We start from the raw sequence: 17620 nt of genomic DNA on the forward strand, positions 1-17620 counted from the left end.
TATGTAGTTCTCTTTTTTTGCAGGTGTTTTGGTCTTCTCCTTAGCCCTGGAAAAGATGTACGAAATAGTGACATGCATTTACTAGATTTGGTAAGGATTTTTTTTTTAAGCTTATTCAGTATTTCCTCAATAAAGATTCTTTCACTTTTGTCTCATCTTAATCTAATGTTCAACATGTTTATGAAGGTGTTCTTGTAAGCGCTAAAACAGTAAACAAAGATAAGGGAATTTCCTTATTTCTGGCCTGGTATTTACTTAGTCTGATCTTAGACCTACTTAGTCCCAGCTTCAGTTTCTTGACTGTGTGATAGTGAATAATTCTTGTTTATCATGTAGGGTTGATGTGGGAAACAAGGGAGAAAATTTGAGAGAGAATTATTTGCAAACTGTCGTGAACTTTATAAAAGCAGGTGGTATTAGTAGTATTGCATATGAAAACCTTTATTTTTCTAACTAAACTGTATGTGGTAATTATTTACTTGATAGAAGAATTCATAGGTTTTGGTAGTAAATTTTCCTAATATTTCTATAATTTAATATGATTTACAAGCATTTTCTTTACATATAACTTTTCAGGAACGATTGCGTAAATAATTGGAACGTTTTTCTCTTTCTTTTTTTGCTACTATCTCTTACCAGTCTTCTCTTCTCTCTTTTTTTAAAAAAATTTTTTCTTCTTCTTCTCCCCAAAGCCCCCCAGTACATAGTTGTATATTCTAGTTATAGGTCCTTTTAGTTGTGCTGTGTCAGACACCACCTCAGCTTGTCCTGATGAGCGGTGCTGTGTCCGCACCCAGGATCTGAACCAGCGAAACCCTGGTCACCAAAGCAGAGCTTGTGAACTTAACCACTCGGCCATGGGGCTGGCCCCTAATTGGCACTTTTTAAAATTTTAACTGTAATCATTCACATACACTTCTACCACATTTTTCTTAAATATCTGATCCTCTTTTATATTGTTTTCTTGGTTTTTTTTGTTTGTTTTTTGAGGAAGATTAGCCCTGAGCTAACATCTATGCCCATCTTCCTCTACTTTATGTGTGGGATGCCTGCTACAGCATGGCTTTATAGGTGGTGTGTAGGTCCGTGGCCAGGATCTGAACCGTCAAACCCTGGGCCACCTAAGTCGACCACACAAACTTAACTGCTATGCTGGGCTGACCCCCTCTTTTATGTTCTTGTAACTCCTGTTTTTTAAAGACAGCAAAGTAGGGGTTAGCTGTTGTTCACTTACTTTGGCACTAATGTTTGGTTTTACTCTTTTCTTTAGGAATCTATGGGCAAAAGTTCAGATGGAAAGTCCTATGTTATTACTGGGAGTTGGAATCCAAAATCCCCACATTTTCAAGTTGTAAATGAAGAAACTCCTAAAGGTGATGGAAATTGCTAACATCATGAACAGAAATTTTAGTCCCAAGAGGAAACTCAAACCTTAGGACCACTCATTTCAGTGTTTACCTAATTCTGTTGAAACCAAAGAATTTGAATAATTCTCTGAGTTTATTATTAAATTTGACCTGTAAACCAAGTATCGTTTTTCCCCAATTATTTTCCCTCTCTCTCCCCTTCATTTTTCCTTCCTCTCCTTGCCTTTCTATTTATGTACTTATTTATTTACAGATTTGTAAATTTTATTTATTTTTGTGAAGAGATAATGTATGCACATATGGTTAAAAATTCAAAGGATATATAGGGAAAAGTAAAACTCTACCAAGTCTCCAGGGCCTCACCCCAAAGGAGACCACTGTGACCAGTTTCTTGTGTGTTTCAGTTATTCTGTGTATGAACAACCTTTTTCAAGATAGTTCCTACTCTTCCTGAATGTCACTTAAGGGCTCATAATATTCTGTCCTGAAAATGTAACGTTACTTGCTTTTTCACTTTTTTCTCTTTCGTTTATTCATAGCACTATAGATAAATGGGTAAGGGATAATAGATAGTTACTTTTATTAACCAAGGTTTTAAAAGAGAATTCCCAGTGTTGGCAAGAGTGACATAAAGAAGCCATATGCCATTTTTGCAAAATAACCTGAATGTACATTTCATAAGCTTTAAATTGTATACTGCTATCACTTGCTAACTCTGCTTCAAGGAGTCTATCCAAGAAAAGAATTCTCAATACAGAAAAAAGTTTCCCAAACAGCAATTTATCTGATTGTTTTAGATTTTTATTTAATTGATGGATTACCTTAAGATATCTTGAAAGTTTGTATTGAAAGTAATTACTTTTAAATTAGTCACATGAGGAGATATATTTCCATTGTTTTTGTTTCTCCTCTCTCTCTCTAGATAAAGTGTTGTTTATGACCACAGCTGTTGATTTGGTAATAACAGAAGTACAAGAGCCTGTTCGATTTCTCCTGGAGACAAAAGTCCGAGTTTGCTCACCTAATGAGAGATTATTCTGGCCCTTCAGCAAACGTAGTACTACTGAAAATTTCTTTTTAAAACTGAAACAGGTACTGTACTTTTCTGTAAATATGGGAGAGAGGGAAATAAGAAAGGAGAAACCACTTCTGAGGTTGATTTATCATTAATCTAAGCTATCTGTTAGATCCTTAAACAGTCATATATATTTTCCAAATATTAAGAGGAAAAAATGTCTTGTATTTTTACCCACCTATTTATCATTTTTGTTGCTCTTCATTTCTTCCTGTAGAAGCAAGTTTCCATCTGGTCTCACTTGCCTTCAACCTGGAGAACTTTTAGGATTTCCTTTAGTGCAGATCTGCTAAAGACATAACTCTTAGATTTCTTTATCTGAAAATGTTTTATTTCACTTTCATTCCAGCAGGATAGTTTTACTGGCTGTAGAATTCTGGGTTGAAAGTCTTTTTCTGTCCGCACTTTAAAGATATCGTCTCACAGTCTTCTGGCTCCAGTAGTTTTTTATGAGAAGTTAGCATGTGTTTATATTTGTTCCTATGTATGTAATAAGTCATTTTTCTCTGGCTGCCTTTAAGACTATTTTTTATGTTTCATTTTCAGACATTTAACTATGATGTGTCTAGGTGTGGTTTTCTTTCTGTTTGTCTTGCTTGGCATTTGCTGGGTTTTGGGATTTTTAAATTTATGTTTTTCTTTTACCAGTTTTGGGGAAAATCTGGCCCATTATTTCTTTTCTTTTTTTTTTTTTTTTAAAGATTTTATTTTTTCCTTTTTCTCCCCAAAGCCCCCCAGTACATAGTTGTGTATTCTTCGTTGTGGGTTCTTCTAGTTGTGGCATGTGGGACGCTGCCTCAGCGTGGTCTGATGAGCAGTGCCATGTCCGCGCCCAGGATTCGAACTAACGAAACACTGGGCCGCCTGCAGCGGAGCGCGCGAACTTAACCACTCGGCCACGGGGCCAGCCCCTGGCCCATTATTTCTTTCAAGTTTTTTTCCTGCCTCGTCTCTCTTTTCTTTCCTCATGGGATTACAGTTACACATTTTTTAGATCTTTTAATATTATCCCACAGAGCTCTGAGGCTCTACTTATTTTTTCAAATCTTTTTTTCTGTTTTTCCTTCAATTAGAATAGTTTCTGTTGACCTGTCTTCAAGTTCACTTGACTCTTTCTTTTGTCACTTCCAATGTGCTGTTAAGTCCATTCAAGGAATTTTTTCAAAATTCCAGATCTTATATTTTTTATTTCTGAAATGTCTGTTTTGTTCTTTTTTTTTTTTTTTTTTTATAGTTTTTGGGTTTTTTATGATATTTCCTCTTTGTTCTTTTATTTTAAGCAGATTTTCTTTTATATCCTTGAGCATAATTATAATAAAGCTACTTTATAAATCCTTGAGTGTTAATTCTAATGTCTACTGAGTCACGTTTTTCTGTTCCTTTGCCTATCTAGTAATTTTGGAATATATATTAGACATTTTTAATGATAGCTTGTAGAGCCTATGTTATGGTTTTCTGAGAATCAGTTTTTTAAAAGAAATCTGTCAGTTAATTTGGTCAAACTCCATACTCTGTCTTTCCTCTGGTGGGCAACAGATGAAACCTCTGTTCCCTTCTTTTAGCTTTTCTTGGCCCCAGTTGCCCCACTACTTACTGCTCCTTTTTTTGCTTTCCTTTGTATCAAAACTCCTTGAAAGAAATCAAGTTCACAGTGACCTAAATTGCTAAATCCAGTGGTCAATCTGACTCTGCATCTTACTTGCTTTATCAGTAACATTTGATATGGATGATCAGTCCATTCTCTTTAAATACCCCTCTTTCACTTAGCTTTCAGGGCATCTCAAATTTACCATTTCCAAAAAGGTCTCATTATCTCATCCCCCACCTCTAAAATGCTCTATCTACCTGTCTGTACTATCTCAGTTCATGAGCATCTTCTCCTAATAGTTGCTTGGACCAAGAATTTTACTTTGATTTTTCACACCTTTTATGCAGTCTGTCAGGAAATTCTGTTTACTTTCAAAACATATCTAGAATCTGACCACCTGTTACCACCTAGATTACATTAACCTCATCCGAATCATCGTTTTTACCTGGGTTATTGCAGTAGCCTTTTCACTCATCTCCCTGTTTCTGTTTTTGTCCTCTTGTGATATATTCCTAACATGGCAGCCTAAGGTCATGTCATCATTTTTCTGCTCAAAATCCTCTAACCGTATTTTACTCCATAAAAGTCAAAGTCACAGTGGTTTATAAGACCCTATCTGATTTGCTGCCTATTACATCTTAAACTAATTCCTTTCTTACTACTCTTCCTTCTTGCTTGCTTCCTCTGCTCTAACCATGCTCTTTAGGGCTTTTGCTATTAACTGTTTTTTCTACCTGGAATGTTCCTCCCCTGGATCTCACTTGCTATTATTCACCTCCTTCAAGTCCTCATCATCTTCAAGTCTGCTCAGAGTTACTACTTTGGAACTCATGACTACCCCATTTAACACTGCAGTTTGCCTGCTCTTCCGCTAGTACTGCCATCCCCTTTCCCCCAACTGATATATTTTTAATTTTTTTACAAGGCTGTTACCTTCTAGTATACCACATAATATACTTTTTTTTTTTTTTAAGATTTTTATTTTTTTCCCTTTTTCTCCCCAAAGCCCCCCAGTACATAGTTGTGTATTCTTCGCTGTGGGTCCTTCTAGTTGTGGCATGTGGGACACTGCCTCAGCATGGTTTGATGAGCAGCGCCATGTCCGCGCCCAGGATTCGAACCAACGAAACACTGGGCCGCCTGCAGCAGAGTCTGCGAACTTAACCACTGGGCCACGGGGCCAGCCCCTAATATACTTATTTTTGTTTTATCTGTTTTCTATATTAGAGACCTGTCCTAAGGTAGTATTCCTAATCTGTCTTGTTCACTGATTTATCCTTAGCATCTAGAACATAGTTCGCAATAAATATTTGTTGAATTGATTTTATTTACATGTAACTTTGATCTTCCATTATACAAAATTATAGTGTTGTATGTGGATTTACTTGTATATATTTTTCTGTAGCAATAAATATTTTGATTCCAGCGTATCCAAGTTAGCCCTTTTGGTTATAGTTGGAAAAGTGTAGCAAGAAAAATAGGAATAGAGATTTCTTTTCAGTGTTGTCTTAAGAGACAAAGTAAACCTGGGTCCCAGCACTTGTTCTCCCATCTCTATACTGTGGCAGGAGCAGAGGATTAGTGTAGGGTTATCATCTAGAACTTGGCTTTGGAGTCAGAGTACATGGATCTTACCACTGACTAGTTTTATGACTTTGAGCAAGTTCCTTCAACTCTCTGAGCCTCAGTTTACTCAGCTGAAAAATGGCAGTGGTAGAATCTTCCTCATAGTGTTATTGTGCCATTAAGTGAGAAACTATACAGCACACTTGGAATAGTTCCTGGCGTATAGTATATTCTCCATACATTTTAGCTATTGTGATTGAGAGGGACTGTGGAACCTCAGTGGGACAGAGGGAAAATAAAACACTAAGTCATAAAATCAGAACAGCATTGATGATTTCGAGGATCAACCTCAAGGGAAGAATGCTTCCGAAAGAAAACCAATTTACAAGCATCATTTTAAAAGTTTGAGGAGTGAGTGAGAATGATTCCTAATAGTTTATAGAATAAGAGATGATAAGTAAAAATTAATGCCATAATATTTTTGGTATTAATTTGTATGTAAAAAAAAATATTCTCTTTAATTAGAATTCTGTCTCTTTTCTCTTAGTGAACATAAATAAGATTCCCCGATCTTGCTTTTCCCTTGAGGTCTTATGTTATACAACCTTGGATTCAAAGACTGCATGGGTTTATAGGGATATTACTTTTGTGGTTTAGTCTAGAATATTGTATCTAATTAGGCTAACAAATGACTTGGCAAGGTAAACTAGCCAAAAACATATGTATACCTGAGACATAGCTTGAATAGACTACGCTAGACTCACTCTTAAGGTTACGAGCTAAACATAGGCTGAGTTTTCAATATTTTCTTTGCAAAAAGCAGTAGTTTATATGTGGAAGCTGGGAGGAGGGCAGAGAATTCCTGAGAATAATCTTTCATGTTTCTCCTTATTTGGATAAGTCTTATTTTGGGGGGCGTGGGGCACGTGTGTGAGGGGTAGGGAGTGGAAAAGGAGAGAGAGTGAGTGTGAAGAATTTGAACAACTTTTTGCTGTCTTAGAGCACTGTTAATCTCCTCCTTTGTAACCTAAAAAGTAAGTTTATTTATTCCCTCTTTTACATTCATGTCATTAAAAAGTAATAGCAGCTACCAGTAATGGAGGCTCTACTGTGGTCATCATTCTACTAGCTACTTTCACTTTTTCCGTCTTTTGTAATTTTTATAGTAATCCATTGAGGATAGTATTCTCATTTTATAGATCCAGAGATGTAAAATTAGTAGATGGCGTGGAATGTTGTGTGAACAAGATCCATACCTAAGCCTTCTAAGAGTCTCAGCCCTCTGGCTGTTTCTTTCCATAGAAACATTCTCCTTTTGTCTTTCTTTCTGTAAGAGTATTTTTAGGATTTACTTAAATCAAATTAAGCACAATTTAAAATTTTAACCACTATGCAGTTCTCATTAGACAGAAAAGGAAACAATGCTACAGACCAAATTTTTAAAATACAAAATTTATAGTTTCTGTATATGGCCGTCAGTATGGGAAAATGATTATAGAAATGTTTTTAAAAATACACATTTAAAAATTGATTCTTTTCTTTTTTCCCCACTAAAATTATCTGGTGACTCAGTAACTCCTTTTTAGCCTGGAAGCCTTCCCAACTGTGGGGATTGTTATGTTAAGATGGCATGATATAAGAGAAGAAACTTTTAAAATTAGTGAGGAAAGAAAGATTGATTTCTTGGATTTAAATTTTCAGGTATCATTTATTAAAAGAGTAAGAAAATAGTCCAAAAACTATATTTCCAACAGTAACATAAGGTGAATTAAAAAAACCAACTAAGCATTCTTAAAACTAGAGAAGTATAGAATTTTATTGCCAGAGACTATAGGGGACTTAAAAAATCTTTTATAAAATTAGTATTTTATAAATGAAGAAGCAGATGTCTGAAAGAGTATGTGATGTGGTCAATAATAAATAAATAGTAAGTAGACAGTTAAGCAGTATAACCATATTGGAAACCTGGGCCTCTTATTTCTGTTTGCTCTGTGTGTGTGTGTGTGTGTGTGTGTGTGTGTACGTACGTACACAGGCACATGCACACATATGCAGTAAGCTGCTGTACCTCTCAAGATAAAAAATATGAAAATGCGTTCTATACCAGAGTTCTTCAACTGCTAAATCTGGAGGCATATGAGGGTAGATTGTTCCACTATTCCTGGAAAGTGTGATCACTTGGTTAAGGTGGTGACTGCTGGATTTCTCCTTTGTGAAAATAGAGTTTTCTCTTTGCGTTTAGCAAGTAATCTTTTAGGTGGTACTTTGTCAATTTCCTAGTACGTTCCTCCTCAGCAACTTTCTAACTAATGATTTTAGCATCCGTGGATGCTCCTTGCCTGAATCAATTGATTTCATTCACATATTTTGGATAGTAAGTTACCATTACAAGATTTTCTTCTTTTCTTTTGCATTTATATATTTTATAATATTGAATATCTTAATTGCAATAACAGTAATATATTTATTGGCTTTATCCCGTTTTATCAAAGAATTAAAAATAGTATGCAGGAAACACCTTTAATGTGTGATTTTTATTTTATTGCTCCCAGCAAATTTATAGCAAAATCTTTATAAAGCTGTAAAATGTCTTTTGAGAATGGTACTATTATATGAGTTTATGAAATACAGATTTCAATTATTTAAAATTCCAGTGAGGACAAGGTTATATTTTAATACAGTTACTCTTGGGGATAATTAGCAACAATTGATAAACTTGCACCATTTCTCCAATATTATACAGTGCCACACTGCAATTTACATACAACTTATGTTGTATAAGTTTTTTTCTGTTGGAGATGAAACCCATACTTTAATATCAGTATATAAAAGTCAATATGTAAACTTCTAAATGAAGAGATTTCGAAAATATTTAATGTATTATCTCATCTTTTCTATAGATGCTTAAACAAATTTTGGGAGAAACATTTATTCATATAACTGTAATACCTATGTACTTTTGCATGTTTCTTATTCTGCATATATGAAAAATAGATATGTAATATGAAGCGATTCGAATCTGTAAAGTTTTAAATTCTCGTTTGTTGATAGTCATTTAAAAAAATCAGTATTGCAATTAATAATAAAACTATTCAGTGAAGTTTAAGATTTTATGGAACTTTTTTTGTCCTTTGAACATGTTCCAGTAGGATTATAAAATCAGTACTATGTTCAAGTTATTTGCAATATTTTTTTTTCATTGTAGTCATGTTACCATTTGACATATAGTTAGATTCATTTGTTTCCATATTTTCAATTTGGGGGCTTAGGGTATGTCTTTTCCCTTTTAGGTTTATTTTATTTTTTGAATATTTAAAATATTTATATGGTACAAAAGTCAAAATTACGTAAAAATGTATACTTTCATTCATATCTCCCTCCCTTAAACCCCATAGGAAAGCATTATTATTGGCTTCTGTTATCTTTCCAGTGTTTCTTTTTGTGAAAATAATAAAGTACTCCTATATATTTTTAACTTTCTTTTTAAACAAAAACTAACATATGTAACATATACTGTTCTGCACCTTACTTTTTTAACTTAATATATGCGGGAGATCATTCCACATCAGTTCATAGAGATCTTCCTCATTCTTGTTTAATGACAGCGTAGTAGTGTGTTGTTTGGGTGGATATGATCTTTTCAGCTAGTCCTCTATTGATGGATACTTGGTTTTTTTCCCCAGTCATTTGCTGTTCCAAATAATGTTGCAATATAGAACCCTTTGCATGTGTTGTTTTGATTTTATGAAAGTGAAGTTTAGAGTAAGTTCCTCTTAGCATCACTGGCACATGAGTTAATTTTGCTTATGTAATTTTGTTACATTTGCCAAATTCCCCTCTATAACCATAGAGATTAGCCAACTATGAGAGTACCTGTTTCTCTACAGGCTTGTCAAGAGTGTGTTGTAAAACTTAAAGATCTGCTGGTAGTTTTAATTTATTCTCTGATGCAGACAAGCATTTTTTCATATGTTTAAGGGTGATTTTTCTTTTCCTTTTCTGTGAATTGTCTCTTCATATTTTTTCATTTGGGCCTTTTTCTTCTTAATTTTTAGAAGCTGTCTATATACTTGAGAGATTAACACTTAAAGATATAAGATGCAAATACTTCTGGTTTGTCACTTGGCTTTTGACTTAAATTATGAGTCTTCTAGACTTTTTTTCCGTGTAGTTTCTTTTTATATGCTTGAATTTTCAGTTTTTTTCTTTAAAGTGTCTGTATTTGGGGTCATAATTAGAAGTGCTTTCTCCACTCTCAAGTAATAAAAGAATTTACACATTTTCTTTTATTACTTATATGGTTTCGTTTTACTACTTTTAGATCTCTAATTCATTAGTATTTTATTCTGGTGTATAATGTAAAGTTTGGATCTGATTTAATCTTTTCCCGAATGGCCATCCACTTGTCCCAACACCAGTCATTGAAAAGTCTTACTTTTCCTCCAGTAATTTGAGATGCCACCTTTGTCATATATCAAATTTTCATGTGTGTTTGGACCTCTTTCTGGTTTTTATATTCTTTTCCATTGGTTATGTTACTCATGCACCAATATCACACTGGTTTAATTAAGTAGACTTTATAATATGTTTTAATGTCTGGTAGGGCTGCCTTCCTCCCTAGTTGTTGTTCTTTTTGTGAGTTTTGCTGAATATTCATAATGGTTTATTTTCATAGAAACTTTAGATTCAACTTTTGTAGCTCTGGAAAGAAATTATTGGTATTTTTGGGGGGAGAATTGACACCTTTATGATGTTGAGTCATCTTATCTAAGGACATGTGAGTCTTTCCATTTATTTAAGTCTACTTTTTATTTTGTCTTTTAAGAATCCTTTTTAAAAAGCTTTTTATTATAGAAAATTCAAACATACACAAAAATAAAAAGAATAGTGTAATGAACCCCCATGTACTAATACCCGTCTTCAATAATGAGCAACATTGTTAATAGCTGGCGTTCTTGACTTAGAAATGGGGTCTAGTTCTCGACTCTTATGTTTATCTGACTTGAAAAGGCAGTATTGCTCTGGTCACTCGTACAGAAGAATTTCTAGGTGAACTGCAAGGTTTAGCACATGTGTGTAGTCTCAGAAATTTCTTTAAAGATAAAGAGCTATTGTTCATCTTGGAACTGTTGCAGATAGCAATTAACTAATGTTTCAAAGAGTAATTTATAACAAAACAAAAAATGTAAATCCTATTCCCTATCAAACTATAGTATTTAAAAGTTAAAAATCATAATTACAAATTTAGAATGAACGTATGTCAAAGATTTTAATTTAATTCATTAGGTAGTGAGGGAACCAGTAAGATGGTAAAACCAGTGCTAAGTATTTGAGGAACTTAAGTTTATATAGTCCTTCCTTTATATAAAAAAGAAAAAAAAAAAGAATGTTAGAACAAGATTGCTAGGTTAGAACAAAACAAAATTGGTTTATGTCCTATAGGTAACCTTTGGGTTATCTTTTCTATTGGACAGAAATCATTTACATATCTTCTGGACACAAATCTACAAGTTAATATATAACTTCACAGATTCTGGGTCCTTAGTTAATAGTAGGCAGCTAAGTAAAAATCATTTATTCATCTAGAAAATTAAGTAGTCCTTGTGTAGACATGTTAAAACAAAGTGGGCAAACAACAGTCTATGGGTCAAATCTGGCCTGGTGCTTGTTTTCATAAAGTGTTTTTTTTAACACAGCCACACTCATTTACTTACCGTCTGTGGCTACTTTTGCACCATAATGGCAGAGTTGAGTAGTTGGACAGAGACTACTGGCCCACATAGCCTAAAATATTTACTATTTGGCCCTTTACAGAAAAGTTTACCGACTCCTGTATTAAACAGTTCTTCAGGATGATATTGAAAGGACATGTTGCCACTATCTTGGCCTTCCAGGATTGGGGTAATTTTTCTTAAGAACCCAAATGAACATTGAGATGATAAAATCTGCTCTGCCTGGCATTTCTGTACCTAGTGAACCTCTTATTCCCCCCTTTCTCTTTTTTGTATTTTTACTTAATGCTTCTCTCTTTTCCTACAGTTCTGCCTTTCCTCCTGCTCTGTATTTCACTTTTTTCCTCCTCCTCAAACTGCCTGAACTATGGAATGTTAATATGTTTAAATATTTTACTGGTAAAGTTTTATATTCCTTGTTCTTAATTTTTAACTTAGGTCAATTTAAACTGTTACATGTTTCCTCAAAATAAAATCAAACTACAAACCAATTTGAGTTAATAAAATGTTTGTAGATTCTGCTAATCTCTTTTCTGTTAGTCACCTCTACCCCTATCCCTAGTTGTAGCTTTAATTTGAAGAAAAGTTTCCCACGGTATTTCAGTTAAGCTAAAGGAGTGGGGGAAAACATGGAAATAAGAGTACTTTCTTAGTCATAAACTTTGTTTTAGAATATTTTAAAAGAATTTTTTCATGTATAGTTGTATATATGGAAACCTTGAAGAACACCTTAAAGTAACTTGGAAACTACAGAATGGTTAACTTTTTAATTCACGCTTACTAAATATTGGTTGTTGGGTGTCTGATGATATAGTCTGAAGGCAATAAATAAAATTGCAGAACTAGAATCCTGTTCATTAAACACTCTATTTTCCTAAGGGTTTTTAAATTTAAACATACAGTTTCTTATTTAGAAAGGATTACATTTAGTGTAGATATTCACAGTAATACCTTTTTATTCTCAAATCCTCTGTGAAATCAGAAGTAGTGCTCAATTCAGAAATGATTTTACCTCTTGATGTTTTTCATTTTCAAGATAAAGCAAAAAGAGAGAAAGAACAATACTGACACTTTATACGAAGTTGTGTGCTTGGAAAGTGAATCAGAAAGAGAGAGGAGGAAAACTACAGCCAGTCCCTCAATTCGCCTGCCGCAGTCTGGATCTCAGAGTTCCATGATACCTTCTCCTCCAGAAGACGATGAAGAGGAAGGTAAATTGTAGGGAGAGCTTAGCTTCTATTTTGGGGTGGAGGACCATGCAGACTATTATAATTTTATCAGGGAATTGATAATGTGAATAGCATTTGGAATTCTCTCAGTAAATACTTACGAGAGTCTACTGTATGCAAAGGACTCTGGGAGATTGAAAATTGATTAGTGCAAGACCTTCTTTAAGATAATTGTAATCAAGTTGGAAAAAATGAGCTTTATAATTAGTGCTTTTTTAAAGAATAAAGTCTTAACTTAGTGTATTACCACACTTTTAGGGCAAATATGACACAGATTCCACCTAAATAAATGTTCCCATCTCAACTGATTGATTTTACAGGAACAATTTCACTTGCCCAAATGTGCCTTTCACACATGACCTAGTCACAAAATATATATACCTAAATATACACATATATATTTATACATTATTGGATTTTCATACGGATAAACATTAGGAATCAATCAGTACTTTTTTTTTTTCCTACTTTTTCTCCCCAAATCCCCCCAGTACATAGTTGTATATTGTAGTTGTGGGTCCTTCTAGTTGTGGCATGTTGGACGCCGCATCAGCATGGCTTGATGAGGGGTGCCGTGTCCACGCCCAGGATCCAAACCGGCGAAACCCTGGGCCACCAAAGCGGAGCACAAGAACTTAACCACTCAGCCATGGGGCTGGCCCCTCAATCAGTTCTTTTTATTTTTTCCTCCTCTTTTTCATGGTTATATCTGTGAACTAATATTTCAGAGTGTCAGTGTCTGTTAAAAGATACTATATAGAAGTGAGAAGTGGAGGGAAGGCGCACAGGAAAAGTGACAGTTTGGGAGGGATTTTCTAATTCATAATTTTGTACCAGGCTTTAACTTTTAAGGGGGAAAAAAGCTGATTATGGTAGAAGGTCATATGAGGCATGTGTCTATGTGAGGGTCACAGGAAGTGTTCTGGAAATTCATAGAGGAGAATCCATTTTTCATCATGGAGAGTGTGGTGGGGCATCATGAGTAGTCCTTGAGCTGCAACTTTTGAAGTAAAGGAGAATTGAGGGATAAATGGGCTAGTTTGGGTAAAGCCATGGAGGTGGCAGGAATGATTGATTAGGTTAAAAGAAATACATATTCATAATTATATCTACATTTTTCCAAGTTTAGAGCAATATTATGGACACCAATTACTGGATGCTTAATGTGTGGTAGGCAGATACTTTGTTTATAAAGTAAAATAATACTTTGTTTATATAAGCCTCACAAAAATCCTGAAAATTAGAATTTATTTTATCTTTATTTCACACATTAGCAAATAGAATCTCAGAAAAATGAATTTGCCCAAGGATACACAGCTAGAAATTGGCAGGGAGGATTTTAATCTAGGTCTATGAGTTAACAACCTAAGCTCTCTTCTGTCTTCATCTCTGTGCGTTTAGTTCACATAAAGCTTTCTGAAGTGCAGAGAAAGCACATGTGTTGTTTTTGGAGGAGACAGAGACAATTTAGAGTCTCCCTGCAGAGCCAATTTAAGTCATGTGTTAAAGCTGGGAAATGTGGAGTTGTCCCCACTGTTTAAGATTGTCTACTCTAACGGGTAGTCTTGAGACTTGCAGTTTCTCCTCTAGGTCAACACTATTTAAGATGGCAGAGCAAATAAAAGTTTATAGAAAACTCCTGCCTATGAACTCAGCAATCAAAAATGACCAAGAATTGAGAAAGACATTCTATTTATTATGAAACCAGAGAATGCTCAAATCTCCATACTATAGATTTTAAGGATTGTCTACCACCTACAAAGAAATTTGGGCCCAACTAAAGGGTAACATCAGGACTGACATCTAGTTGTAATCTTTAACAGGCATAGATTTTTTAATATAATTGAGGGGATTTAGAAGGCCTTTACTGACAATTCTTAACTAGGGAGAGAGAAGGACTAATGGTAACAGACAGTCCATGGGAGAATCAGGGAACACAAGAACAGAAGGTCTGTAGCAGAAGAGAGTGTGTGCCTTTTGTCCCACTTTGTTTCCCTGCTGTATAACACAATTCCTGGAATGTAACAGGTGCTCAGTAAATACTAGTGGGATAGGAAACCCCCCTGAGATCACCCCCAGGTGAAGAGCTAACGACAGAACTGTGACTGAAGAAGACTGTGCAGCCATGCCATCTTTTAATTCTCTCTAACCCAGTATACAAACCAGGGAAGCTGGTCCTATCATGATCTGTTTGCTCCCTGGAAAGAAATGGCTACAGTCCTCTGGAGAGGCTCCTTACTCATAGGACATTTATGCTCACAGGGCAGGAAGCCAGCAGTTATAAAGGAGAGGTATTTAGAAACAACATTCTGAAACTGAGATTGCCTGCTCACTCCCCATTCATACTCCTACCTTAGGTATATGGAGTTCTAAAGACAGATTTCAAACTACTATCCAGATTTGTTGAAAGCTTCCAAAAGAGTAAAAGATCTTCCTAATCTCTTTGAAGGAATTGTCGTCTTTTCTAAATTTTAGTATTTTTTCTTCTCTCCAAAGCCCCCCAGTACGTAGTTGTATATTCTAGTTGTAGGTCTTTCTGCCTCTGCTTTGTGGGGCACCACCTCAGCATGGCCTGATGAGCAGTGCTAGGTCCACACCTGGATCTAAATAGGCAGTACCCTGGGCCACCAGTGGAACCCTGGGCTGCTGAAGCAGAACCCGCGAACTTAACCACTCGACCATATGGCTGACTCCTTTAGTATGTTTTTTATAGATGCCTTCCCCCAAAGAGTTGTTGTATTGATACACTAGTGAGTAGCGAGTTGAGGTATTAGGAAGTAGGCCCACTTCTGGCAAAATAGTGAAGTAGAGGAAGTTTATCTTAGTGCCCTCAAGCCTTTCTCTTTTCCTTATGCATCCATTTGCAGATGATGTCTCACTTATATTCAGACAGACCTCTTCCCTCTGACCATCAAAACCGATGATAATGTCCAAGACATTATAATGTAAAGAAGTTTAATAATAACTATCATGGATTTCTGAGCCTTAAAAATCAGTGCTACTAGATAATTGCTGTCTCTAGTAGGTTTGCAAATTCATGATGTAGTCATCAGAGGTGTAAAGATCCAAACTTTGTTTAGGTAGGTTAAGCTAAAAAATCAAGAAATAAAATTGGTAAGGACACATGGAAACAAGTACTATTGTACCAACTAGTGGAAATGTAAATTGGTAAAACCATTTTGGAAGGCAGTATGTCAGTAAATTTCAAAATCCTCAAAGGTATGCATTTTTTAACCAAGGAGGTCTACTTCTGACCACATACCCAATGAAAGCAATGAAATATGTTCATCCTGATACTATTCGTAGCAAAAAGTTGAAAACTCCCCCAAGTGTCCAACAAAAGAGGACTGATTAAGTAGATATCTTAGTCCATATTTTTTCCCCTGCTTTCATTGTACTTTTCAATTCCTCTCACATGGCTTTGTCAGTGTCACTTTTTTCACTGTCTTCGTATCTTGTAATCTTTAAATTCTTCTTTGAATTTGCTTTTCCTAATTACTTGAATTGTTTGATTTATTTTGGTCATTTTTAATATTTTTGTGATTTCTATTATAAATTAATGTATGCCATTGTAGAAAATTTAGAAAGTCATAAAAACATAAAAGGAGAGAAAAAAATCAATCATAACTCCATCACTCAGAGGCACTAATTATTAATGTGTTGGCATAGTTCGTTCCAAGACTATCTTCTAAACATAGATTAAATCATAATGAAGCTTTAGCTCTTGATAGTTTTATTTTGTGTGGTATTTTGCCGTATGTAAACAAACGTCAACATGTAATTACATTGTAAACATGTATCATTACTTATCCTACCATTCTCTACTCTCCTATTGTTGGACACTTAGGTGGTTTATAATTTTTTTTAACTGTTGTAAATAAGACTGCTATATATTTTCATGCATAAAGCTGTTTGCTTTGGAAAAGGAAAGAGAACATACCATATTTTGAGTGCTACTATTTTATAATTAAATGGCTGTTTTCTGTAGTTGACATAATATGCCTGTAGGGAAAGCAAAAGAGAATTAAAGAGATTACAGCATTCCACCTAGGACCATTTTAGTTTTCTTTGTATTTACACCTATATACTAAAGGAGAGAAATTCTGACTTTATGCTCCCAGTAAAATCTTTCAAGTTTGACTCTTATGTTTCCATGTCATTCTTCTGGCTAGCGTAGCCACCTCTCTTATCCTTTTTTGTGTGTTTTGTTTATTAAAGATAACGATGAACCTCTCTTGAGTGGATTTGGTGATGTATCCAAAGAATGTGCAGGAAAAATTCTTGAAACCTGGGGAGAACTGCTGTCAAAATGGTAAGTTATAATAGTTCTCCTTTTCAATCTGTAATTCTCATTTTGTGAGTAGGTAATCTTACCTAACTACAATACTTAGTTTTGGAACCAATAATAGAAACCTCATTGGTATGGGGTTTGCATTCTAGATTCTCTGTTTTTAGAAGTTTATAAGGGTAGTAGTGAAGATCTGAAATCAACTTTCAGAGTATCAGAAACCTAATAAATACTTATTGCTGCAGAAAATATTTATTCAAATATGGAATTCATGGAAAGAATAAGGAAAGAGGTCCTTTATATTGAAGAGGTTAGGAACCACTGACTGGTTATGATAATATAGGATAGTTAAGACAATACACAGTAATAAGGGAAGTTGAGAGGATGCTCACACAATGCATAGAGCCACAGTAGAGACCCCAGGTGGTATTTTTCCTTATCTGTGTTATGTACTTAAGGTGACAGAGCAGAATGTAATAAACACGGTATATATTAACTGCTCTACCAATTACTTCTCCTAGTAACACTTGTAAAATTCAGGAATTTCTCCTCAGCTCAAGAGATAGATTGATAACAATGTAAAGAAGCATTATCCTATAGACTAAGAAGAATATACCACCTTCAGCTACTAGTGAAACCAGAGATTCTCTGGTATATCAGATTGGTGAGACATTTATGTACTTTTCTTTTCTCTCTGTAGGATGCCAATATATGCTGAAAAATGCTGATCTTGAAAGTGATCTGAGCACTTGTCTATTTCTGACTTTCTGGTTAT

At 34.8% G+C, this 17620-nt stretch overlaps 1 protein-coding gene across 16 annotated transcripts in view; it reads left to right on the forward strand.

The window, feature by feature from the left end:
* The window catches only part of RABGAP1 (RAB GTPase activating protein 1), a 160763-nt gene that overhangs the window by 54020 nt on the left and 89123 nt on the right, over positions 1 to 17620 (forward strand). For all 16 annotated transcript variants that reach the window (XM_023628822.2, XM_070251707.1, XM_070251714.1 and 13 more), the window contains 5 exons: positions 24 to 90; positions 1271 to 1373; positions 2290 to 2459; positions 12365 to 12539; positions 16776 to 16869. In XM_023628822.2, the coding sequence (XP_023484590.1) occupies positions 24 to 90; positions 1271 to 1373; positions 2290 to 2459; positions 12365 to 12539; positions 16776 to 16869 (609 nt within the window). The remainder of the gene's footprint in view (positions 1 to 23; positions 91 to 1270; positions 1374 to 2289; positions 2460 to 12364; positions 12540 to 16775; positions 16870 to 17620) is intronic.

The sequence above is a fragment of the Equus caballus genome, chromosome 25 (assembly GCF_041296265.1).
Source record: "Equus caballus isolate H_3958 breed thoroughbred chromosome 25, TB-T2T, whole genome shotgun sequence".
Classification (NCBI taxonomy): domain Eukaryota; kingdom Metazoa; phylum Chordata; class Mammalia; order Perissodactyla; family Equidae; genus Equus; species Equus caballus.